Here is a 24,793-nt window from a genome sequence, read left to right as displayed (position 1 = left end):
TAGAGATGAATGGAGGGGCACATTGGAGGGGACAGGATGTGTGTTTGAGAGACCTGCAACCCTGGGGCGGCAGTTAGCCTAGCGGGTAGGAGCTTTGGGCCAGTAACGGAAAGGTTGCTGGATCGAATCCCTGAGCTTACAAGGTAAAAATCTGTCATTCTGCCTCTGAGCAAGGCAGTTAACCCACTCTTCCCTGGGCGCCGATGACGTGGATGTCGATTAAGGCAGCCTTCCGCACCTCTCTGATTCAGAGGGGTTGGGTTAAATGCAGTTTTCAGTTGAATGCATTCAGTTGTACAACTGACTAGGTATCTCCCTTTCCCTGTAGGGGTGTATAGTGGAATGTTTCATCACCTGGTCACACACACACACACACACACACACACATCTCTCTCTACTCTTGTGTGCGGCCCCCCTCCTTCACATTTGGACCAGGCCAACGCCCCATTATCTCAGCTCTCGGTGGGCCTGGTTGGAACCACTAAGCACTGGTTACAGGGGGGTTCAACCTTAAACCTGTGAGGTCAACTCCCAGGTTTATATCAGGAGGCCTGGAGCTATTGTGAGGTCTGCACTTCCTTCATAGTAATCCCAGGCTGGGTGTCTCTCTGGCAGGGTGTGTGTCTAATTGAGCACCCTGTCTGGAGCAGTAAGGCCGGACCGCCCAGACTCAGGGGATGAACTAGTGACCTTGGTGGGTTGGGTGGAAGGTGTGTAGGGACCTACAGTAGGGAGGGACGTGGGGGGAAACTGGGCGCTTGTTTGATCTTCTGGTGTCATTCTTGGCTTGTTATGGCATTTACACTCTCAGTGGATGTGTGCGATGTGATCAATGTTGATTTAAATTTAAAAGTGAGATCATTGAAGTATAGAAAGTTCCGAGAAATGGTATTGTACTGTATGTGTCCCTCTGTCTCTCTTTCATTTTTTCTTTCTCTCTGTTTCTCTCTCTCTCTGTGGAAAAACAACCCCACCAAGCCCTCTGGTCTCACACATTCCCTCGTCTTCTCACAGAGAAAACAAAAGTGAAGCCTTGTCTTTGATAGTCCAGGGAAGGTTGTAAATAGTCATATTTTATTAGCTGTCTGTGAACAATAATGTCTATGAAACCATAGGAACACGAACACACACACACACACACACACACCTCATGCTGCCTTGATGATATAGAGAACCATTCACATGGAGCAGAGAATGGGCAAAAAGCCATGGAATGAAGACCCTTCAAATAAATGTCCAATCTGAAAGCTGTAGGGTAGCGGAAGTAGAGGATAGGTGTGTTCCAATACACATGGATCTACTCTGGATTTGGACACGAACACATCTGGAATGAAAGCGTGAGATAAACAGCATAAAAAAAGAAGAGATGGAGGAGAGTAGATCATAGCAGCTTTATCTTGGTGGTGTGGTTCAGAGCCTGCCACCACCGCTGATAACTCATCTCATGTTGCCCCTGTGTGGGTTGCCAGATCTAATCACTATCCGTCCTTTTCTCCTTTTCTTTCTCTTCTCCCTCTCTTCTCTGAAGGCTTCTATAAACAAGGCCAGTGTGTTGCCAGATCATCCTCTCTCTCCCTCTCTCTTATCAGAACTGAGAAGACGGTGTTATCTGTGGTAGCTGCGCCGCGGCCGTGACCAAAGACAAAAGCAGTTACTGTCTGTCTCTGCCCTATCCACTGGCTGGCGAGATGCTAATCGCTGCAAAGCTCTCTCAGGCGCTTCCCCTCTCTCTGTTACTGTCTCCTTCTCCTTCTGCTAGTTCTCTCTCTTTCTGTTTCTCTTTCACTCTCTCTCACAAGCTCAAACAAACTTTAATGGCATCAAAGAAACAAAACAACAGAAATCCCAATGCACAGTGACATGTTGTCAAATTATGGTTGTCAAAAATTGTTGTCAAATTATGGTTAAAATGGCAACCATTACATAACACGTTTCTCTCTCGTATCTGTAGGGCTCTCTCTCACCACCTCACACTCTTTCCTTGTCTAAACACTGTCTTGAGAGGGTGCCTGTGTTTGTATGCATTACGTGCACTTGTGTGTGTGTGTACCTTTTGTGTGTCTGTTTGTTTGGGTTAACTCCCTATACGCTTGTGAGTCTGTGAGATGATAGTGTGTGTGTGTGTGTGTGCATGTGTATGAGAGAAGAAATTCAGAGTAGGATGGCTGAGAGCAGCCGATCAGTCTTGTACGAAGAAGAGAAACAGTGTCTTTGAGCCATAATGCTGCCTTCTGCTAGTTTTCAGCTCACCTTGCACTGCACTCTGGGTGAATGCACTTAAGGAAATGGGCGTGTTGATTCTGGCCATCGTTAAAGTCTGGTTTTAACGATAACCTGGAAAGAGTGAGTCTATCTATACTGTACCGTGGGATTGAGAGGCTTAGCGGACAATCACACACATACACATATCCCTTTTAAAATACTATAAATCTATAAATGGTGCTTCATTTGGGCAGGGTGAACAACACACCTCTCAGTGGATACCACGACCCCCGTCTGAACCTCCCTACACTGACTCCTTCCATCTCCCGCTCTCTTTCCCTCTCTTTCCTTCTCTCCCTCTCTTTCCCTCTCTTTCCTCCTCTCTCCCTCTTTCCCTCTCTCTGGTGATTTCTCTCCTATTTATCCCTCTTTTCTCTATATGGGCGACATTTTCCACTTTCTAATCACACACATGCAGTGAACAGAAACATTGTATTATCCTGAAAGACGAAATATGCTGGATACCTCTTAACTCTATAAACATTACTTTGCACTCAGATTAAAATGGGAAAATGTTGCTCCAAATCTCTCCCTTCTCCATTTTCTCTCTCGCTCTCTCTCCTCTCTCTCTCTTTCTCTCTCTCTCCTGTTGTATGTCCTCCTCCCCAGAGAGACAGATGAGTTTGACCACGTAGCGCTCTGCCAAAGACATCACTGTCATTTTCCACTGACAGAGATGGTGCACAGCTCACCTCTGCTGTGTGTGGGCATGTGGGCATGTGTTCGGTATGAGATGTGGGTGGTGTTTGAAGGTTGTCCATGGTGCTTGCTGTGGCTAACTGAGCAGGAAGTGTCTAATCTGCCGGCTAAACTGAGCATACCTCTTTGCTAATAGCTGTGTCCTTGTCGCTTTACATGAAAGTAAAAGTCAGACCCACATCTTAGCAACGTTCACACAACACTATCCAAACCCTCCCAGAACCTTCCAATTGTTTTTCTATTTAACTCTTTATCTCCCCAAGGTGCAAGCAGCCACCACAAACCCCACAGTATCAATCAGCCACCGCTGATGCTAAAATTACAACTGATTCATACACTGGCTACACACACAGACGTGTGTTCAGGCTGTATGTGTTTCAGCCTCTCCTTCTGTGGCTTTGGACCTCCAGGAATCATATGTGTTCTTGGCCAATCTTTGAAGACTTATCTTTGGTCGGAGATGTGCTATCCCAACGGGGACCAGAGTATTTTTAGCCTGGTGTAATTTGGGTAGAATCTGTCTGTAGAGGAAAATGGTGGGCAGCCACGGTGCCACATAGTGTGGGTACACTGATGGGTGTTATGGGGGAGGAGGACTGAGGCCAACCCCCCAGGGCAGGGACAGGCGCTTCTCATTCCTGCTTCTCGTTAGACACACACACACACACACAGTGGCACAAACACACACACACACAGTGGCACACACAGTGGCACACACACACAAATGCACACACATACAAATGCACACACATACACTCGCAGGAACACAAACACACACATGTCGAACACTTACACTTCACACTTGCACACATCTACATATCTACATTTTCAATAAGTTCAATATACACCTGTAGGTATGCAGTACGATCTGCTGGTGTCTACCTTGTGGATCATGGTGGATAGGCCTGAAGAGTTATAACTTCTATATGAACGCTTAGTCCTCTCATGGGCTCACAGTTGTTGTGTATTATACACAGTATGCTAGGGGTTGTATAAGGGTTATGACTATTTGGTAACGATTTACTTTGACTACATATCCATAAATACATATCCATAACTTATTCATTACACATCTATAAGCATTTCATGAACATGTTATAACAGGTCCCAACCGCATTATTAAAGGTTAATTAAATATATCCGTAGCATATCTGTAGAGCATTCATGTCATGCTATAGAAGAGCTCATATTTAGGTATTTTAATAGATGCGTCATTACAATGAAAGCGTAGTGTCATCATTATGGCTGTTCTCAAAAGTGTGCTTCTGCCATACCAGTGATAGTGAATTAGCCTAAAGGCCAAGCCACGTTTTGGAAATGCTGCCGATACAGTGGGGGAAAAAAGTATTTAGTCAGCCACCAATTGTGCAAGTTCTCCCACTTAAAAAGATGAGAGAGGCCTGTAATTTTCATCATAGGTACACGTCAACTATGACAGACAAAATGAGAAAAAAAAAGCCAGAAGATCACATTGTAGGATTTTTTATGAATTTATTTGCAAATTATGGTGGAAAATAAGTATTCGGTCAATAACAAAAGTTTCTCAATACTGTTATATACCCTTTGTTGGCAATGACACAGGTCAAACGTTTTCTGTAAGTCTTCACAAGGTTTTCACACACTGTTGCTGGTATTTTGGCCCATTCCTCCATGCAGATCTCCTCTAGAGCAGTGATGTTTTGGGGCTGTCGCTGGGCAACACGGACTTTCAACTCCCTCCAAAGATTTTCTATGGGGTTGAGATCTGGAGACTGGCTAGGCCACTCCAGGACCTTGAAATGCTTCTTACGAAGCCACTCCTTCATTGCCCGGGCGGTGTGTTTGGGATCATTGTCATGCTGAAAGACCCAGCCACGTTTCATCTTCAATGCCCTTGCTGATGGAAGGAGGTTTTCACTCAAAATCTCACGATACATGGCCCCATTCATTCTTTCCTTTACACGGATCAGTCGTCCTGGTCCCTTTGCAGAAAAACAGCCCCAAAGCATGATGTTTCCACCCCCATACTTCACAGTAGGTATGGTATTCTTTGGATGCAACTCAGCATTCTTTGTCCTCCAAACACGACGAGTTGCGTTTTTACCAAAAAGTTATATTTTGGTTTCATCTGACCATATGACATTCTCCCAATCCTCTTCTGGATCATCCAAATGCACTCTAGCAAACTTCAGACGGGCCTGGACATGTACTGGCTTAAGCAGGGGGACACGTCTGGCACTGCAGGATTTGAGTCCCTGGAGGCGTAGTGTGTTACTGATGGTAGGCTTTGTTACTTTGGTCCCAGCTCTCTGCAGGTCATTCACTAGGTCCCCCCGTGTGGTTCTGGGATTTTTGCTCACCGTTCTTGTGATCATTTTGAGCCCACGGGGTGAGATCTTGCGTGGAGCCCCAGATCGAGGGAGATTATCAATGGTATTGTATGTCTTCCATTTCCTAATAATTGCTCCCACAGTTGATTTCTTCAAACCAATCTGCTTACCTATTGCAGATTCAGTCTTCCCAGCCTGGTGCAGGTCTACCATTTTGTTTCTGGTGTCCTTTGACAGCTCTTTGGTCTTGGCCATAGTGGAGTTTGGAGTGTGACTGTTTGAGGTTGTGGACAGGTGTCTTTTATACTGATAACAAGTTCAAACAGGTGCCATTAATACAGGTAACGAGTGGAGGACAGAGGAGCCTCTTAAAGAAGAAGTTACAGGTCTGTGAGAGCCAGAAATCTTGCTTGTTTGTAGGTGACCAAATACTTATTTTCCACCATAATTTGCAAATAAATTCATTAAAAATCCTACAATGTGATTTTCTGGATTTTTTTTCTCATTTTGTCTGTCATAGTTGACGTGTACCTATGATGAAAATTACAGGCCTCTCTCATCTTTTTAAGTGGGAGAACTTGCACAATTGGTGGCTGACTAAATACTTTTTAACCCCACTGTAAATAGACTGTACTAGCCCCATTTCCCCACTGTCCGGTATAGGCCTGTGACCTTCTTCTTCTTCTTCTTCTTCTTCTTCTTCTTCTTGTTCTTCCTCACTGAGGTTAATGGTGCATGAAGATCCCCACAGGGTTGAATCGTCAGGGTACATTTTATGGATCAAATCGTGTAGTTGAGGTTCATATCGTAACTCATTAACAGCCCTCCTCCATATCAAAATTAGCCCTAAGTTGGTCGTACTGGTCTATAACGCACACATGAAGGTTCTATGTATGAATTCTATGCAGTCAAAGCAAAGTCAAATATATTTTCCCATTCATAAAGCATTTATAGCTAAGCACTTCATGGTAATTAACTGTGCAGTTTGACATTCTGATCTATAACACCAACATTAAAAGTCTATGTATGAATTCTATGCAGTCAATGCACGGTCATTTCTATTTTCCCATTCATAAATTAGCCTAGTGGTTAAGAGCATTGGGCCAGTAACCGAAAGGTCGCTGGTTTGAATCCCCGAGCCGACTAGGTAAAAAATCTATCTGCACCCGTCATTCTGGATAAGAGCGTCTGCTAAATGACTCAAATGTAAAAATGTAAATGTAATATATAAAAAATAATACAGACACAACACAGAATGTTAAAGATAATATTAAGATTTTATTTATAATTTCCACATATAACTCAGAAAACAATTGCTGAAGACATCGCTGAAGAATTCTACTATTGACATTTTTCAGTGACACATTTTTTATGACTAGTCTTTGCACTGGACTAAATCTCGCTCCCCCATCCCTCTCACTATAACCCATATGAATTAGGACGGTGTCGTGGCCTTTCTGGTTAAATGTGCCTCTGTGTTCCCCTCAGCTGGCATCAATCAGCGCTGCGTTTGGTCCCACACAATGCAGCCCTTGACTGGGAACCTCCATTTGACTCGGCTTGGCTGGGCGGCGCTTTTTATCAATACACACCAATCTTTACTAGCAAATTCACCCCTTTGAACGTCAGTTTCCTCTAGAGGTTTTCTTTGGGAGGGGGGTTGAGACGTTTGTTTAACGTTTGGCTGAGTGACATGGTTGCCGGGGAGACGGAAGTGGAGGGGGGACTCTGGCGGGTTAATGGTTATGGGGGGGGGTGGTGTTTGGCTGACGGTGCCGCAGTACTACCTGTGAGGTGTGTGCGTGCTGCGCAGGAGGCTGCTGAGGGAGAACGGCTCATAATAATGGCTGGAATGGAGTGAATGGACATGGATACCGTATGTTGGATGTGTTTCGATACCAGTTCATTAATTCCGTTCCAGCCATTACTATGAGCCCATCCTCCTCAATTAAGGTGCCACGTGTGGTGTGCAGATAAACAGTTGTGTGCTGTCTGACTCTCCGTATTGTACTACTCTCCCACTAGCTAGTTTACATGCACCACTATAGGGCTAGTTGTAGTTTCCCTCTAGATTACAGTGTGTTCATGAATGGAGGTGCTCTCCCATGATGAAACTGAAAACGGAGTTGACCCCAACTCTTACCTGTACTCTCCCATTAGTCACACATCCACAGACAGGATATCCTCACTCTTTCCTTTCTCCTGTCCTCCTCTTGACTTCCCCCTCATCTCTTATTTCTCTCCCTTTGACGTGCCTTCTCTTGTTCTGTTCATCTTCATCCGTCTTCTTCTGTCATCGCTCGTTCATGTTGTCCCCCTCATCCATCCCAAAAATGGAGGTATTGACCTCCTGTTCAGGTTCAACTCTCAGACCACACCTAGAGACGGTACAGAGCCACCTCCTCCATGCTCACATGACTTACGGAGTTGACTTCTAGAGAGTGTTACTGATGACTAAGAGAACATCTTGTATGGCTCTAGGAGAGGGATTAACATGAATGACTTGGATGAGTCCCTGTATTGATCCTGAAGCCTTGTTTCCATTGGCACTTTAAATCAGGGCCCCATTCAAGCACTTATCATTTTAGTGGACAACACCGATATAATGGAAACACAATTCGAGTTGTGCCCACCAAGGCCAGCACGACCTGGCTTGACTTGACTTGGCCCTAAATGCCAATGGAAACGAGGCTTGAGTGAATACTTATTTATGTAATAAGCCGAGTTAATAAATTGACTGAGTTAATAGCTTGTGAACCATGTTTTCCAGGCTTCCTCACAAGCCATGGGAGTGTGTCAACAGGAGACTAATAGCTTGTATAAAGTACCTTTGCGTTACAGAGTTGACACTTGATTCAGAATTGCTTAGATAAGTTGCTTCTGGTGAATAACAACAGGCACTGATTCTCTCTCTCCGTCAGGTGATAGCGTTGGCAGATGCAGCGGAGGAGAACCAGGCATGTCTGAATCAGGCGTTTGTTCGCTTGCGCAGTGCCACCCACCTCCTCATCCTCCTGGTCTCCCTGTGGCTGGGCCTCAACACAGAGCAGAACGCCATCCTGGAGGCTACACTGCTACCCCTGTTACAGGACACACCACAACTGGTGAGAGCACACACACACACACACACACACACACACACACACACTGCTACCCCTGCTACAGGACACACCACAACTGGTGGGAGCACAAACACTCATGTATGCACACACACACACACACACACACACACACATTGCTTTCTCTCTCTTTCCCCATCCGTCTCCTGGCTGCTTGACCCAGGTCTCCCCCTCTGACCCTGGAGAATAAACACAAAATACCTCAGTGATTCACTCTGAAGCCCCTGAGTGGTTCTGCTACCACACACACTCTCCCAGGTGCCACTGAATATACTCCTGGCAGCTCCACAGCGTATGAGGATGGTGTTACTGACCTGTGTGTGGAGACAAGTTATATCTAGACAGAGTGAATGTAATCGGGATAGAGGGGAGGTGACGAATAGGCCTGATTCCAAACCATAATGTACTCCCTTCCCTCACAGATATACAGGGAGTAATGATGTTTCCTACAACAGGCCTTCAATAGACTAGTGAAGTTTCTGATAGTGTAGCTTTGAACTATCCTCCAGGGAAGAAGGACTGGAGCCTGTATTCAGCCCTGATGTCCCTTTGGTCAAGGAAGGCTATGGCAGTGAGAATGCGGTAGAGGGGGTGAGGGGGACATTTTCTGAGAGGGCTAGGCTTGTTGTGTGTGTGTCACAGGGGAGTTGTTCTGTTAGTAATTTAGACTGTCACATAAACACGTGTGTTGAGAGAAGCCCTCCATGAGTCAACGTGATACGACGACAGATTTCTGCCCCCATAGAGACCGAAAGTGTGTGTGTGTGCTCTCACCAGTTATGGTGTGTCCTGTAGCAGTGTGTTTGTGTGTGTTTAAGAGAGACTGACATAAACAGTAGTTCCATAGCCCCGCTGTCTGTCTGTGTTTCCACTGTGATTAAACACATGACATCTCATCATCACACAAGTTAGAGGTCTATCTATATACAGTCCTCTCTATTTATCCAATTTCACACCAAATACCCCCACTGCCCCTTTAAGAGAGGTATAGGGACAGGTGGCTAACACACACACACACACACATTGACATCTGCGAACTCAACCTCACTGTGATAGACACCCCCTTACACACATACAAACACACACACACACTTTCTCTTTCATCTCCACACACACACAGTAAACACGCCCGAAAGGACACATCCGAGCAGACATCCACTCAGCTGGGCCATAAATAGCCTGCACCTGAATGGGCTGATGAAGCCCCAGAGAGATGGAGTCACTGAGAGTGAGAGTGTATTTCGGTGTGTTTGTTGTTGTGGTTGCTCTTGTGAATGGGATTAAGTTAATGAAAGGTAATTAGGGTCAGGCCTGCTGCATTAGCCCATACGTGTGGAGAGATGGGCTATTTTAGAAAGCGCTACTCACACTGGACAGAAATAAAGATAACGTACTGTACGGAAAAGATGGGGGCTAATAGGAGCATCTGACACATGCACATAAGGTTGCATACGTGATAGATTTATGAGTGTGTAAGATATTGTCTTTGGCCCCTTGTCTCACCTCTTTGACCTCTTTAGAATCTTTTCACTCAGGTGAGGTCGTCACAGGTGAACGAGATTCCCTTTCCCCACGGACGCTCCCAGGACTGGAATTCCAATTGGGATAAGTCCTTGGAATTCTGTGGATTGGAATAAGGCTTCTGTGAAGGATTGGGGGGAGTGGTAGAATGGATTAGAGAAAAGAGAACAGAATTAGGTGGGAATGAGAAACGTTGGCGAGAGAAAGAGGCTCTAGATAATGACCTGTGCCACTGGCCATGGGCTGATTAAACAAGGGAAGGGAGGAGGGGGATGGAAGATAGAAGAGAAGAGCTGCAAAGGAGAGCTCTGCTGTACTCCCTGTTCACCCACGACTGCATGGCTTTGCACGACTTCAACTCCATCATCAAGTTTGCTAACGACACCACGGTTGTAGGCCTGATAACCAACAACTACGAGTCAACCTACAGGGAGGAGGTAAGTGAACTGGCATTGTGGTGCCAGGACAAGAACCTCTCCCTCAACGTCAGCAAAACAAAAGAGTTGATTGTTCACTTCAGGAAGCAGAGGAGGGAACATGCCCTGATCCACATCAACAGGACTGCAGTAGAGAGAGTCAGCGGTTTGAAGTTCCTCGGGGTGGTTGAGGGGCAGCTCTCAAGGGGAACTGTGGGGGGATCTTGGATGGTTGGTGGCCTGGTGGTTGGGAGCTTGGGACGGTGGCCAAGAGGTTGCTGGTTCGGGTCCCCGAATTGACTGGGTGGGGACTTCTGTCGTGCACTTGGGCGGGGCGCCTGACCCAGGTTGCTCCTGTGGGTCGCTCTGGATGGGAGTGTCTGCTGGATGACTGAATGTAATGTAATGTTCAGCGGCTTCACTGCAGATAGATTGTATGTTTTAAAATAAAAGGTTCCTCTGGGTCCACATCACAGAGGACTTGACATGGACCAACACCACCACCACTCTTGTCTAGAGGGCGCAACAGCGTCTCTACTTACTGAGGCGGCTGTTGAAATTTGGCATGCCACCCCGGGTCCTCTCCAAATACTACTGCTGCACCATCGAGAGCATCCTGACCGTTATTTACTATTGCTAATTCTGCCCAATTTAAACACCTGCCCTCCAATCCCACCTTTCTCTGATACATTTTATTATTTTCTACTGAGTCATTTACGTATTCTTTTCTTTTCTTATTTCTTATTGTTGTTGTATTGTCGAGAAGGAACCTGAAAGTAAGCATTACTTTGGGAAACCTAGTCAGTTGCACAACTGAATGCAGTCAACTGAAATGTGTTTTCCACATTTTAACACAAAGAGTTGCGGGGGCTGCCTTAATCGATGTCCACGGTACCCGGGGAGCAGTTGTTCTGCAGAACAGATTTTTCCACCTTGCCGGCTTGGGGATTTGAACCAGTGACTTTTCAGTCACTGGCCCAATGCTCTTAACTGCTAGGCTACCTGCCGCAGTATACTATGTGTATCCTGTACATACGACTAATAAACTTGAAACTTGAGAGAGAAGTTTCTCTCTTGTCGTCTCTTATTCTTCATGACCACTGATCCACATCCATAGCCTCTCTTTGCCGCAGTAAAACAGGAGGGAAAAAGGTAAGGAGGAGAAAAGAGAAGGGGGAGAAGAGAGGAGGAGGAGGGTCACAGGAAACTCATCTCTCTGGTAATTGACGGGGCGCTCGTTTAGCTTGGCCCGACCGTTAGATTGGTGCGGCCAACCAGAACGCCCTCCTCCTCCTTCTCCCGCTCTTTTTTCTCCCACTTGTTCTCGCTCTCCGTTTCCCTCCCTCGCTTTCCGCTCGGCTGTGAATAGAGCTGCTGACTCTTAATGTCTCCGTTCTATTCCTGCACCCGTCTTCCCTGAAGTTTACATTACTAGAAACTAGTACTAGAAACCTCTCTACCTCTTGCCTTTTCCTCCTCCCCCACACTTCCCTCTCTCCATGTGTCAACCTAGCTGTCTCTCTCTCTCTTTCATTTCTTCTTCTCTCGATTGAAATTCAAAGGAGTTGGATTGTCAGGACGAGTACAATGTTAATTTGATTGTGGCAGTAATGAATTGCAAAATGCACACAAAGGGGAGCTAACTACTCATACAATGAAAAAGGATGAGATACAGTTTGCTTTTACATCAGGTCAAATGTGCAACTACTAAAGTACTAAATTATATCAAATATCTGCCTGTGACAATAAATATATTGGCTTAGGCATATTTATTGATTTAGTCAGGGGATTTGATTCTATAGAGATGATTTTACTTTGCTTGGCTCACAGCATGATATTGTATTTCCAGTCTCTTCTCTTGCCTGGTCTTCAAATGACTTTTCCAGTCAATTTGAGAATGTCAACTCTGAAGGATTACTGTCTGAACCTTTGTCAGTCCCTATGGGAGTCCCTCAGGGCTCTATATTAGGCCCCATTCTGTTCTCCATAGTCACAAGTTATGTTGCAATCGCATCTGGGATTTCCCCAATGTGTTTTACATTGTAAGAGGGGAAGTGACCTCATCCAACACCACCACAATTGTAGTACAGCAGCTATTTATTACCGGACAAGAAGACTTCTCCAATTTCCCCCCAGCCTCTTGTTCTCCTGACCTTCACTTTCTCTTAATCACAAAGAAAGATGTCCCTCACACAGACACGGCCAAGGTCGTCCTCAGCATTTAGGATGTCGGTTATCACTCTACCATATGATTTGTCACTTGGGCCCAGTTCCAAACCTATCCCTGTGATCTTCACTGCCCTTCATTGTTGGGCCCAGAAATTGAGAAGCCTAGTGGTTAAGAACGTTGGGCCAGTAACTGAAAGGTCGCTGGTTTCGAATCCCCAAGCCAACTAGGTGGAAAATCTGTGCCCTTGAGCAAGGCACTTCATCCTAATTGCTCCTGTAAGTCGCTCTGGATAAGAGCGTCTGGTAAATTATTCCAATGTAAATCCTAATATTGTTGGTGGTTATTGTGTGAGGTGAGATCTATGTTCTTCTTTCTTCTTCCTCTATACTCTCCCTTTCTCTTTCTCCCCCCCTTATATTTCTCTCCATTTCATTCTCCTTTTGCTTTTCTCTCTCTCTCTCTCTCTCTCTCTCTCTCTCTCTCTCTCTCTCTCTCTCTCTCTCTCTCTCTCCCCCCTCTCTCTCTCTTTATCCTCCCTCCCTCCCTGAGTAATGTCACGTCTCTTCCCTGTCATCATCATTACGTGGCTGATTACCTGTCATTAGGGCTCATTAGAGGCCTATCAGCATGGCGGCAGGGGGACAGCCAGGGACGGACTCAGCCCCACACCCTGGCCACCTGTCGACACCCCCACGGCCCAACTCGGCCCGCCTGGACTATCTTAGATTGTGTGTTGGGAGGTACGAGGGATGTGTCTGTGTGTGTGTGAGAGATGGCCAGACAAGATATTTTTCTCTTTCTCCGGGAGAGGCAATTGGATTGAATGATAATTGGTGCTGTTTCAAGTCTGAAGGATTCACATTATTGGCTCGTCTGCGGAGTGAAATTTGTATCTGCTCTCTGTGTGTCTGCAGAATGTGCTCGTCTGTGTGGAAACAGTATACGGTTTTGTGTGTGTGTGTGTGGCTGGTGCACGTACATACAGCCACACAATACCACATGCTGATGCCGGTGTGTTTGTGGAGATACCTGTGTTTGGTGATTGTGCGTGTGTTTCTCACACATGGAAGAGATCAGGCAGTGTTTAGGCTAGACTGGGACTGAACAGACTGATACAGTAGTAGCTAGATAAACAGACTGTCTCGGCCTGTAAATAAATACTACAGTAGTACATGGTAGTACATCATCCTGGACACATGGGGCACTATGCATTCATGGACATATTATTTGGTTGTGATGACTTCCAGACAGTGTGCATTTCAACAGTCTGAAGTCGCTTCCTCTCGTTGTATGGTTTCTTCCTCTTTCCTTACAATCTGATCTGAATCTCATTTATACATGCACTACCGGTCAAAAGTTTTAGAACACCTACTCATTCAAGGATTTTTCTTAATTTTTTACAATTTTCTACATTGTAGAATAATAGTGAAGACATCAAAACTATGAAATAACACATGGAATCATGTAGTAACTAAAAAAGTGTTAAACAAATCAATATATTTTATATTTGAGATTCTTCAAATAGCCACCCTTTGTGCTTTGATGACAGCTTTGCACTCTTGGCATTCTCTCAACCAGCTTCATGAGGTAGTCACCTGGAATGCATTTCAATTAACAGGTGTGCCTTTTTAAAGGTTAATTTGTGGAATTTCTTTCCTTCTTAATGCGTTTGAGCCAATTGTGTTTTGACAAGGTAGGGGGTATACAGAAGATAGCCCTATTTGGTAAAAGACCAAGTCCATATTATGGCAAGAACAGCTCAAATAAGCAAAGAGAAACGACAGTCCATCATTACTTTCAGACATCAAGGTCAGTCAATACGGAACATTTCAAGAACGTTGAAAGTTTCTTCAAGTGCAGTCGCAAAAACCATCAAGCGCTGTGATGAAACTGGCTCTCATGAGGACCGCCACAGGAATGGGAGACCCAGAGTTGGCTCTGCTGCAGAGGATAAGTTTGCAGCCCAAATACATTTTCAAGTAAGTAAGTTCAAGTAACAGACACATCTCAACATCAACTGTTCAGAGGAGACTTTGTGACTCAGGCCTTCATGGCCGAATTGCTAGAAAGAAACCACTACTAAAGGACACCAATAAGAAGAAGAGACTTGCTTGGGCCAAGAAACACGAGCAATGGACATTAGACCGGTGTAAATTTGTCCTTGGGTCTAGAGTCCAAATTGGAGATTTTTGGTTCCAACCGCTGTGTCTTTGTGAGATGCGGTGTGGGTGAACGGATGACCTCCGCATGTGTGGTTCCCACCGTAAAGCATGGAGGAGGAGGTGTTATGGTGTTTTGCTGGTGACACTGTCTGTGATTTATTTAGAATTCAAGGCACACTTAACCAGCATGGCTACCACAGCATTCTGCAGCGATACACAGTCCCACTAAGTCCAAACCAGATGGGATGATCATTTGTTTTTCAACAGGACAATGACCCGACACACCTCCAGGCTGTGTAAGGGCTATTTTACCAAGAAGGAGAGTGATGGAGTGCTGCATCAGATGACCTGGCCTCTCAAATATAACACTTTTTTGGTTACTACTTGATTCCATATGTGTTATTTCATAGTTTTAATGTCTTCACTATTATTCTACAATGTACAAAATAGTAAAAATAAAGAAAAACCCTTCTAAAACTTTTGACCGGTAGTGTATATGGACCACATGCCCGGCTTCTCTCTCTCTCTCTTTCTCTTTCTATTGTTCTCTGCCTTCTTTCCCCATTTCCTACTTTGCTCTCCCCCCCCCCTCCCCCCCATATTATATGCTTGAATAACAGAATACCTGCCTCTGTCTCTCTCTCTCTCAGGGTTGGGAGGAGAGTGTGGACGCGGCAGTGTCTCACCTCCTAAGGACCTGTCTGTCCCGCAGCCCTAAGGACCAGGCCCTGTCTCTGTCCACCTCCCAGCTCAGCATGCCCAAAGACACGGTCCGCCTGAAGAAGCACATCACCGTGCTGTGTGACCGCCTGGGCAAGGGGGGACGGCTGTCTCTGGCCTCCGAGGCCAACGTACCCATACCAGTCATGATGCCAGGTGAGAGAGGGGGAAGAGTGTTTGTGTGTGTCTCTCGCTCTCTCCTCTTCTCTCTGTCTCTCTGTCTCTTTGTGTGTGTGTGTGTTTGTGTGTGAGAAAAAGCAGTTTCTCTTCATTAGTGTTCAGTATAGCCTGTAATGTAGCCGTTAACCCCTTCCTCTGAGAGTGCCTAATAAATCCTGTCACACTGAGGTGTGTGTGTGCACGCTCTGTTGTTCCAGTGTTAACCCCTGGCTGTGAGAATGCCTAGTAAACACTAGTCCCCTGGTAAAGGTGTTATGGTTGGAGAGAAGAGCACATGTCTCAATCATAGCCCTGTTTATGACCTTCACACACTCTCAGGCCTACAGTGGTGTGTGTGCGCGCCCATCCACCACTCCCATGGGTCATTGAGTTCGAACAAAAATGTGTGTGTCTGCACACCCTTCATTTAGTCTGTCCTTCATTAAGCAGGCCAAATACCTTTTTTACCCCCACTTATTTTTTGCTTTGACCTCCCTCCTCTCTCTCTTCCTCCCTCTTTCTTCTCTTCCTCCCTCTTTCTTCTCTTCCTCCCTCTTTCTTCTCTTCCTCCCTCTTTCTTCTTTCTTCTCTTCCTCCCTCCTCTCTCTCTTCCTCCCTACTCTCTCTCTTCCTCCCTCTTTCTTCTCTTCTCTTCCTCCCTCTTTCTTCTCTTTCTTCTCTTCCTGCCTCCTCTCTCTCTTCCTCCCTCCTCTCTCTCTTCCTCCCTCCTCTCTCTCTTCCTCCCTCTTTATTCTCTTCCTCCCTCTTTATTCTCTTCCTCCCTCTTTATTCTCTTCCTCCCTCTTTATTCTCTTTCTTCTCTTCCTCCCTCCTCTCTCTCTTCCTCCCTCCTCTCTCTCTTCCTCCCTCTTTCTTCTCTTCCTCCCTCTTTCTTCTCTTCCTGCCTCCTCTCTCTCTTCCTCCCTCTTTATTCTCTTCCTCCCTCTTTCTTCTCTTCCTCCCTCCTCTCTCTCTTCCTCCCTCTTTCTTCTCTTCCTCCCTCTTTCTTCTCTTCCTCCCTCTTTCTTCTCTTTCTTCTCTTCCTCCCTCCTCTCTCTCTTCCTCCCTCTTTCTTCTCTTCCTCCCTCTTTCTTCTCTTCCTCCCTCTTTCTTCTCTTTCTTCTCTTCCTCCCTCTTTCTTCTCTTCCTCTCTCTTTATTCTCTTCCTCCCTCTTTCTTATCTTCCTCTCTCCTCTCTCTCTGCCTCCCTCTTTCTTGTCTTTCTTCTCTTCCTCCCTCCCCTCTCTCTTCCTCCCTCCTCTCTCTCTTCCTCCCTCTTTCCTCTCTTCCTCCCTCCTCTCTCTCTTCCTCCTCTCTCTTCCTCCCTCTTTCTTCTCTTCCTCCCTCTTTCCTCTCTTCCTCCCTCCTCTCTCTCTTCCTCCCTCTTTCTTCTCTTCCTGCCTCCTCTCTCTCTTCCTCCCTCTTTATTCTCTTCCTCCTCTCTCTCTTCCTCCCTCTTTCTTCTCTTCCTGCCTCCTCTCTCTCTTCCTCCCTCTTTATTCTCTTCCTCCCTCTTTATTCTCTTCCTCCCTCTTTCTTCTCTTCCTCCCTCCTCTCTCTCTTCCTCCCTCTTTCTTCTCTTCCTCCCTCTTTCTTCTCTTTCTTCTGTTCCTCCCTCCTCTCTCTCTTCCTCCCTCCCTCTTTCTTCTCTTCCTCCCTCTTTATTCTCTTCCTCCCTCTTTCTTATCTTCCTCCCTCCTCTCTCTCTGCCTCCCTCTTTCTTATCTTCCTTCTCTTCCTCCCTCCTCTCTCTCTTCCTCCCTATTTCCTCTCTTCCTCCCTCCTCTCTCTCTTCCTCCCTCTTTCTTCTCTTCCTCCCTCTTTCTTCTCTTCCTGCCTCCTCTCTCTCTTCCTCCCTCTTTATTCTCTTCCTCCCTCTTTATTCTCTTCCTCCCTCCTCTCTCTCTTCCTCCCTCTTTCTTCTCTTCCTCCCTCTTTCTTCTCTTCCTCCCTCTTTCTTATCTTCCTCCCTCCTCTCTCTCTGCCTCCCTCTTTCTTATTTTTCTTCTCTTCCTCCCTCCTCTCTCTCTTCCTCCCTCCTCTCTCTTCCTCCCTATTTCTTCTCTTCCTCCCTCTTTCTTCTCTTTCTTCTCTTCCTGCCTCCTCTCTCTCTTCCCTCTCTTATCTTCCTCCCTCCTCTCTCTCTTCCTCCCTCTTTCTTCTCTTCCTCCCTCCTCTCTCTCTTCTCTTCCTCCCTCCTCTCTCTCTTCCTCCCTCTTCTCTCTCTTCCTCCCTCTTTCCTCTCTTCCTCCCTCTTTCCTCTCTTCCTCCCTCCTCTCTCTCTTCCCCCCTCCTCTCTCTCGTCCTCCCTCTTTCTTCTCTACCTCCCTCTTTCTTCTCTTTCTTCTCTTCCTGCCTCATCTCTCTCTTCCTCCCTCCTCTCTCTTCCTCCCTCCTCTCTCTTCCTCCCTCTTTCTTCTCTTCCTCCCTCTTTCTTCTCTTTCTTCTCTTCCTCCCTCCTCTCTCTCTTCCTCCCTCTTTCTTCTCTTCCTCCCTCTTTCTTCTTTCTTCTCTTCCTCCCTCCTCTCTCTCTTCCTCCCTCCTCTCTCTTCCTCCCTCTTTCTTCTCTTCCTCCCTCTTTCCTCTCTTCCTCCCGCCTCTCTCTCTTCCTACCTCCTCTCTCTCTTCCTCCCTCTTTCTTCTCTTCCTCCCTCTTTCTTCTCTTCCTGCCTCCTCTCTCTCTTCCTCCCTCTTTATTCTCTTCCTCCCTCTTTATTCTCTTCCTCCCTCTTTCTTCTCTTCCTCCCTCCTCTCTCTCTTCCTCCCTCTTTCTTCTCTTCCTCCCTCCTCTCTCTCTTCCTCCCTCTTTCTTCTCTTCCTCCCTCTTTCTTCTCTTTCTTATCTTCCTCCCTCCTCTCTCTCTTCCTCCCTCCCTCTTTCTTCTCTTCCTCCCTCCTCTCTCTCTGCCTCCCTCTTTCTTATCTTTCTTCTCTTCCTCCCTCCTCTCTCTCTTCCTCCCTCCTCTCTCTCTTCCTCCCTATTTCCTCTCTTCCTCCCTCCTCTCTCTCTTCCTCCCTCTTTCTTCTCTTCCTCCCTCTTTCTTCTCTTCCTGCCTCCTCTCTCTCTTCCTCCCTCTTTATTCTCTTCCTCCCTCTTTCTTCTCTTCCTCCCTCTTTCTTCTCTTCCTCCCTCTTTCTTCTCTTTCTTCTCTTCCTCCCTCCTCTCTCTCTTCCTCCCTCCCTCTTTCTTCTCTTCCTCCCTCTTTCTTCTCTTCCTCCCTCTTTCTTATTTTCCTCCCTCCTCTCTCTCTGCCTCCCTCTTTCTTATCTTTCTTCTCTTCCTCCCTCCTCTCTGTCTTCCTCCCTCCTCTCTCTCTTCCTCCCTCCTCTCTCTCTTCCTCCCTATTTCTTCTCTTCCTCCCTCTTTCTTCTCTTTCTTCTCTTCCTGCCTCCTCTCTCATTTCCCTCTCTTTCTTATCTTCCTCCCTCCTCTCTCTCTTCCTCCCTCTTTATTCTCTTCCTCCCTCTTTCTTCTCTTCCTCCCTCTTTCTTCTTTCTTATCTTCCTCCCTCCTCTCTCTCTTCCTCCCTCTTTCTTCTCTTCCTCCCTCCTCTCTCTCTTCTCTTCCTCCCTCCTCTCTCTCTTCCTCCCTCTTCTCTCTCTTCCTCCCTCTTTCTTCTCTTCCTCCCTCTTTCCTCTCTTCCTCCCTCTTTCCTCTCTTCCTCCCTCCTCTCTCTCCCTCCCTCCTCTCTCTCTTCCTCCCTCTTTCTTCTCTACCTCCCTCTTTCTTCTCTTTCTTCTCTTCCTGCCTCATCTCTCTCTTCCTCCCTCCTCTCTCTCTTCCTCCCTCTTTATTCTCTTCCTCCCTCTTTATTATCGTCCTCCCTCTTTATCTTCCTCCCTCTTTCTTCTCTTTCTTCTCTTCCTCCCTCCTCTCTTCCTCCCTCTCTTCTCTTCCTCCCTCTTTCTTCTCTTTCTTCTCTTCCTTCCTCCTCTCTCTCTTCCTCCCTCTTTCTTATCTTCCTCCCTCCTCTCTCTCTTCCTCCCTCTTTCTTCTCTTCCTCCCTCTTTCTTCTCTTTCTTCTCTTCCTCCCTCCTCTCTCTCTTCCTCCCTCCTCTCTCTCTTCCTCCCTCTTTATTCTCTTCCTCCCTCTTTATTATCGTCCTCCCTCTTTATCTTCCTCCCTCTTTCTTCTCTTTCTTCTCTTCCTCCCTCCTCTCTTCCTCCCTCTCTTCTCTTCCTCCCTCTTTCTTCTCTTTCTTCTCTTCCTTCCTCCTCTCTCTCTTCCTCCCTCTTTCTTATCTTCCTCCCTCCTCTCTCTCTTCCTCCCTCTTTCTTCTCTTCCTCCCTCTTTCTTCTCTTTCTTCTCTTCCTCCCTCCTCTCTCTCTTCCTCCCTCTTTCTTCTCTTTCTTCTCTTCCTCCCTCCTCTCTCTTCCTCCCTCTTTCTTCTCTTCCCCCCTCCTCTCTCTTCCTCCCTCTTTATTCTCTTCCTCCCTCTTTCTTCTCTTCCTCCCTCTTTCTTCTCTTTATTCTCTTCCTCCCTCCTCTCTCTCTTCCTCCCTCTTTCTTCTTTTCCTCCCTCTTTCTTCTCTTCCTTCCTCCCTCTTTCTTTTATCTTCCTCCCTCCCTCTTTCTTGTCTTCCTCCCTATTTATTCCTCCCTCTTTATTCTCTTCCTACCTCTTTCCTCTCCTCCTCCCTCCTCTCTCTCTTCCTCCCTCTTTCTTCTCTTCCTCCCTCCTCTCTCTCTTCCTCCCTCTTTCTTCTCTTCCTCCTCCTCTCTCTCTTCCTCCCTCTTTATTCTCTTCCTCCCTCCTTCTTCTCTCTTCTCTTCTTCCCTCCTCTCTCTCTTCCTCCCTCCTCTCTCTTCCTCCCTCTTTATTCTCTTCCTCCCTCTTTATTCTCTTCCTCCCTCTTTCTTCTCTTCCTCCCTCTTTCCTTTCTTCTCTTCCTCCCTCTTTCTTCTCTTCCTCCCTCCTCTCTCTCTTCCTACCTCTTTCTTCTCTTCCTCCCTCTTTCTTCTCTTCCTTCCTCCCTCTTTCTTCTCTTCCTCCCTCTTTCTTCTCTTCTTTCCTCCCTCTTTCTTCTCTTCCTTCCTCCCTCTTTCTTCTCTTATCTTCCTCCCTCTTTCTTCTCTTCTTCCCTCTTTCTTCTCTTCCTCCCTCTTTCTTCTCTTCCTCCCTCTTTCCTCTCTTCCTCCCTCTTTCTTCTCTTCCTCCCTCCTCTCTCTCTTCCTCTCTCCTTTCTGTCTTCCTCCCTCTGCTCTCTCTTCCTCCCTCTTTCTTCTCTTCCTCCCTCCCTCTTTCTTCTCTTCCTCCCTCCTCTCTCTCTTCCTCCCTCCTCTCTCTCTTCCTCCCTCTTTCTTCTCTTCATCCCTCTTTCCTCTCTTCCTCCCTCCTCTCTATCTTCCTCCCTCCTCTCTCTCTTCCTCCCTCTTTCTTCTCTTCCTCCCTCCTCTCTCTCCTCCTCCCTCTTTCTTCTCTTGCTCCCTCTTTCTTCTCTTCCTCCCTCCCTCTTTCTTCTCTTCCTCCCTCCCTCTTTCTTCTCTTCTCTCCTCTCTCTCTTCCTCCCTCTCTCTTCCTCCCTCTCTCTCTTCCTCCCTCCCTCTTTCTTCTCTTCCTCCCTCCTCTCTCTCTGCCTCCCTCTTTCTTATCTTTCTTCTCTTCCTCCCTCCTCTCTCTCTTCCTCCCTCCTCTCTCTCTTCCTCCCTATTTCCTCTCTTCCTCCCTCCTCTCTCTCTTCCTCCCTCTTTCTTCTCTTCCTCCCTCTTTCTTCTCTTCCTGCCTCCTCTCTCTCTTCCTCCCTCTTTATTCTCTTCCTCCCTCTTTCTTCTCTTCCTCCCTCTTTCTTCTCTTCCTCCCTCTTTCTTCTCTTTCTTCCTCTCTCTTCCTCCCTCTTTCTTCTCTTCCTCCCTCTTTCTTCTCTTCCTGCCTCCTCTCTCTCTTCCTCCCTCTTTATTCTCTTCCTCCCTCTTTCTTCTCTTCCTCCCTCTTTCTTCTCTTCCTCCCTCTTTCTTCTCTTTCTTCTCTTCCTCCCTCCTCTCTCTCTTCCTCCCTCCCTCTTTCTTCTCTTCCTCCCTCTTTCTTCTCTTCCTCCCTCTTTCTTATTTTCCTCCCTCCTCTCTCTCTGCCTCCCTCTTTCTTATCTTTCTTCTCTTCCTCCCTCCTCTCTGTCTTCCTCCCTCCTCTCTCTCTTCCTCCCTCCTCTCTCTCTTCCTCCCTATTTCTTCTCTTCCTCCCTCTTTCTTCTCTTTCTTCTCTTCCTGCCTCCTCTCTCATTTCCCTCTCTTTCTTATCTTCCTCCCTCCTCTCTCTCTTCCTCCCTCTTTATTCTCTTCCTCCCTCTTTCTTCTCTTCCTCCCTCTTTCTTCTTTCTTATCTTCCTCCCTCCTCTCTCTCTTCCTCCCTCTTTCTTCTCTTCCTCCCTCCTCTCTCTCTTCTCTTCCTCCCTCCTCTCTCTCTTCCTCCCTCTTCTCTCTCTTCCTCCCTCTTTCTTCTCTTCCTCCCTCTTTCCTCTCTTCCTCCCTCTTTCCTCTCTTCCTCCCTCCTCTCTCTCCCTCCCTCCTCTCTCTCTTCCTCCCTCTTTCTTCTCTACCTCCCTCTTTCTTCTCTTTCTTCTCTTCCTGCCTCATCTCTCTCTTCCTCCCTCCTCTCTCTCTTCCTCCCTCTTTATTCTCTTCCTCCCTCTTTATTATCGTCCTCCCTCTTTATCTTCCTCCCTCTTTCTTCTCTTTCTTCTCTTCCTCCCTCCTCTCTTCCTCCCTCTCTTCTCTTCCTCCCTCTTTCTTCTCTTTCTTCTCTTCCTTCCTCCTCTCTCTCTTCCTCCCTCTTTCTTATCTTCCTCCCTCCTCTCTCTCTTCCTCCCTCTTTCTTCTCTTCCTCCCTCTTTCTTCTCTTTCTTCTCTTCCTCCCTCCTCTCTCTCTTCCTCCCTCCTCTCTCTCTTCCTCCCTCTTTATTCTCTTCCTCCCTCTTTATTATCGTCCTCCCTCTTTATCTTCCTCCCTCTTTCTTCTCTTTCTTCTCTTCCTCCCTCCTCTCTTCCTCCCTCTCTTCTCTTCCTCCCTCTTTCTTCTCTTTCTTCTCTTCCTTCCTCCTCTCTCTCTTCCTCCCTCTTTCTTATCTTCCTCCCTCCTCTCTCTCTTCCTCCCTCTTTCTTCTCTTCCTCCCTCTTTCTTCTCTTTCTTCTCTTCCTCCCTCCTCTCTCTCTTCCTCCCTCTTTCTTCTCTTTCTTCTCTTCCTCCCTCCTCTCTCTTCCTCCCTCTTTCTTCTCTTCCCCCCTCCTCTCTCTTCCTCCCTCTTTATTCTCTTCCTCCCTCTTTCTTCTCTTCCTCCCTCTTTCTTCTCTTTATTCTCTTCCTCCCTCCTCTCTCTCTTCCTCCCTCTTTCTTCTTTTCCTCCCTCTTTCTTCTCTTCCTTCCTCCCTCTTTCTTTTATCTTCCTCCCTCCCTCTTTCTTGTCTTCCTCCCTATTTATTCCTCCCTCTTTATTCTCTTCCTACCTCTTTCCTCTCCTCCTCCCTCCTCTCTCTCTTCCTCCCTCTTTCTTCTCTTCCTCCCTCCTCTCTCTCTTCCTCCCTCTTTCTTCTCTTCCTCCTCCTCTCTCTCTTCCTCCCTCTTTATTCTCTTCCTCCCTCCTTCTTCTCTCTTCTCTTCTTCCCTCCTCTCTCTCTTCCTCCCTCCTCTCTCTTCCTCCCTCTTTATTCTCTTCCTCCCTCTTTATTCTCTTCCTCCCTCTTTCTTCTCTTCCTCCCTCTTTCCTTTCTTCTCTTCCTCCCTCTTTCTTCTCTTCCTCCCTCCTCTCTCTCTTCCTACCTCTTTCTTCTCTTCCTCCCTCTTTCTTCTCTTCCTTCCTCCCTCTTTCTTCTCTTCCTCCCTCTTTCTTCTCTTCTTTCCTCCCTCTTTCTTCTCTTCCTTCCTCCCTCTTTCTTCTCTTATCTTCCTCCCTCTTTCTTCTCTTCTTCCCTCTTTCTTCTCTTCCTCCCTCTTTCTTCTCTTCCTCCCTCTTTCCTCTCTTCCTCCCTCTTTCTTCTCTTCCTCCCTCCTCTCTCTCTTCCTCTCTCCTTTCTGTCTTCCTCCCTCTGCTCTCTCTTCCTCCCTCTTTCTTCTCTTCCTCCCTCCCTCTTTCTTCTCTTCCTCCCTCCTCTCTCTCTTCCTCCCTCCTCTCTCTCTTCCTCCCTCTTTCTTCTCTTCATCCCTCTTTCCTCTCTTCCTCCCTCCTCTCTATCTTCCTCCCTCCTCTCTCTCTTCCTCCCTCTTTCTTCTCTTCCTCCCTCCTCTCTCTCCTCCTCCCTCTTTCTTCTCTTGCTCCCTCTTTCTTCTCTTCCTCCCTCCCTCTTTCTTCTCTTCCTCCCTCCCTCTTTCTTCTCTTCTCTCCTCTCTCTCTTCCTCCCTCTCTCTTCCTCCCTCTCTTCTCTTCCTCCCTCTTTCCTCTCTTCCTCTCTCTTCCTCCCTCTTTCCTCTCTTCCTCCCTCTTTCCTCTCTTCCTCCCTCCTCTCTCTCTTCCTCCCTCTTTCTTCTCTTCCTCCATCTTTCTTCTCTTTCTCCCTCTTTCTTCTCTTCCTCCCTCTTTCTTCTCTTCCTTCCTCCCTCTTTCTTCTCTTCCTCCCTCTTTCTTCTCTTCTTTCCTCCCTCTTTCTTCTCTTCCTTCCTCCCTCTTTCTTCTCTTATCTTCCTCCCTCTTTCTTCTCTTCTTCCCTCTTTCTTCTCTTCCTCCCTCTTTCTTCTCTTCCTCCCTCTTTCCTCTCTTCCTCCCTCTTTCTTCTCTTCCTCCCTCCTCTCTCTCTTCCTCTCTCCTTTCTGTCTTCCTCCCTCTGCTCTCTCTTCCTCCCTCTTTCTTCTCTTCCTCCCTCCCTCTTTCTTCTCTTCCTCCCTCCTCTCTCTCTTCCTCCCTCCTCTCTCTCTTCCTCCCTCTTTCTTCTCTTCATCCCTCTTTCCTCTCTTCCTCCCTCCTCTCTCTCTTCCTCCCTCTTTCTTCTCTTCCTCCCTCCTCTCTCTCCTCCTCCCTCTTTCTTCTCTTGCTCCCTCTTTCTTCTCTTCCTCCCTCCCTCTTTCTTCTCTTCCTCCCTCCCTCTTTCTTCTCTTCTCTCCTCTCTCTCTTCCTCCCTCTCTCTTCCTCCCTCTCTTCTCTTCCTCCCTCTTTCCTCTCTTCCTCTCTCTTCCTCCCTCTTTCCTCTCTTCCTCCCTCCTCTCACTCTTCCTCCCTCTTTCTTCTCTTCCTCCATCTTTCTTCTCTTTCTCCCTCTTTCTTCTCTTCCTCCCTCTTTCTTCTCATCCTCCTTCCTCCTTCTCTTCCTCCCTCCTCTCTCTTTCCCTCCCTC

At 47.0% G+C, this 24,793-nt stretch overlaps 1 protein-coding gene across 1 annotated transcript in view; it reads left to right on the top strand.

The window, feature by feature from the left end:
• Nucleotides 1-24,793, top strand: part of LOC311121115 (protein PTHB1-like) — a gene marked incomplete at its 5' end in the record, with an annotated part of 171,239 nt that overhangs the window by 69,129 nt on the left and 77,317 nt on the right. Inside the window, 2 exons of the mRNA XM_084195646.1 lie at nt 8,192-8,374; nt 15,309-15,534. Coding sequence (XP_084051772.1) covers nt 8,192-8,374; nt 15,309-15,534 — 409 coding nt within the window. The remainder of the gene's footprint in view (nt 1-8,191; nt 8,375-15,308; nt 15,535-24,793) is intronic.

The sequence above is a fragment of the Coregonus lavaretus genome (genome assembly GCF_964263955.1).
Source record: "Coregonus lavaretus genome assembly, contig: HAP1_SCAFFOLD_810, whole genome shotgun sequence".
Classification (NCBI taxonomy): domain Eukaryota; kingdom Metazoa; phylum Chordata; class Actinopteri; order Salmoniformes; family Salmonidae; genus Coregonus; species Coregonus lavaretus.
Note: the sequence above shows the minus strand (reverse complement) of the source record. Positions and strands in the feature narration are given on the sequence as shown.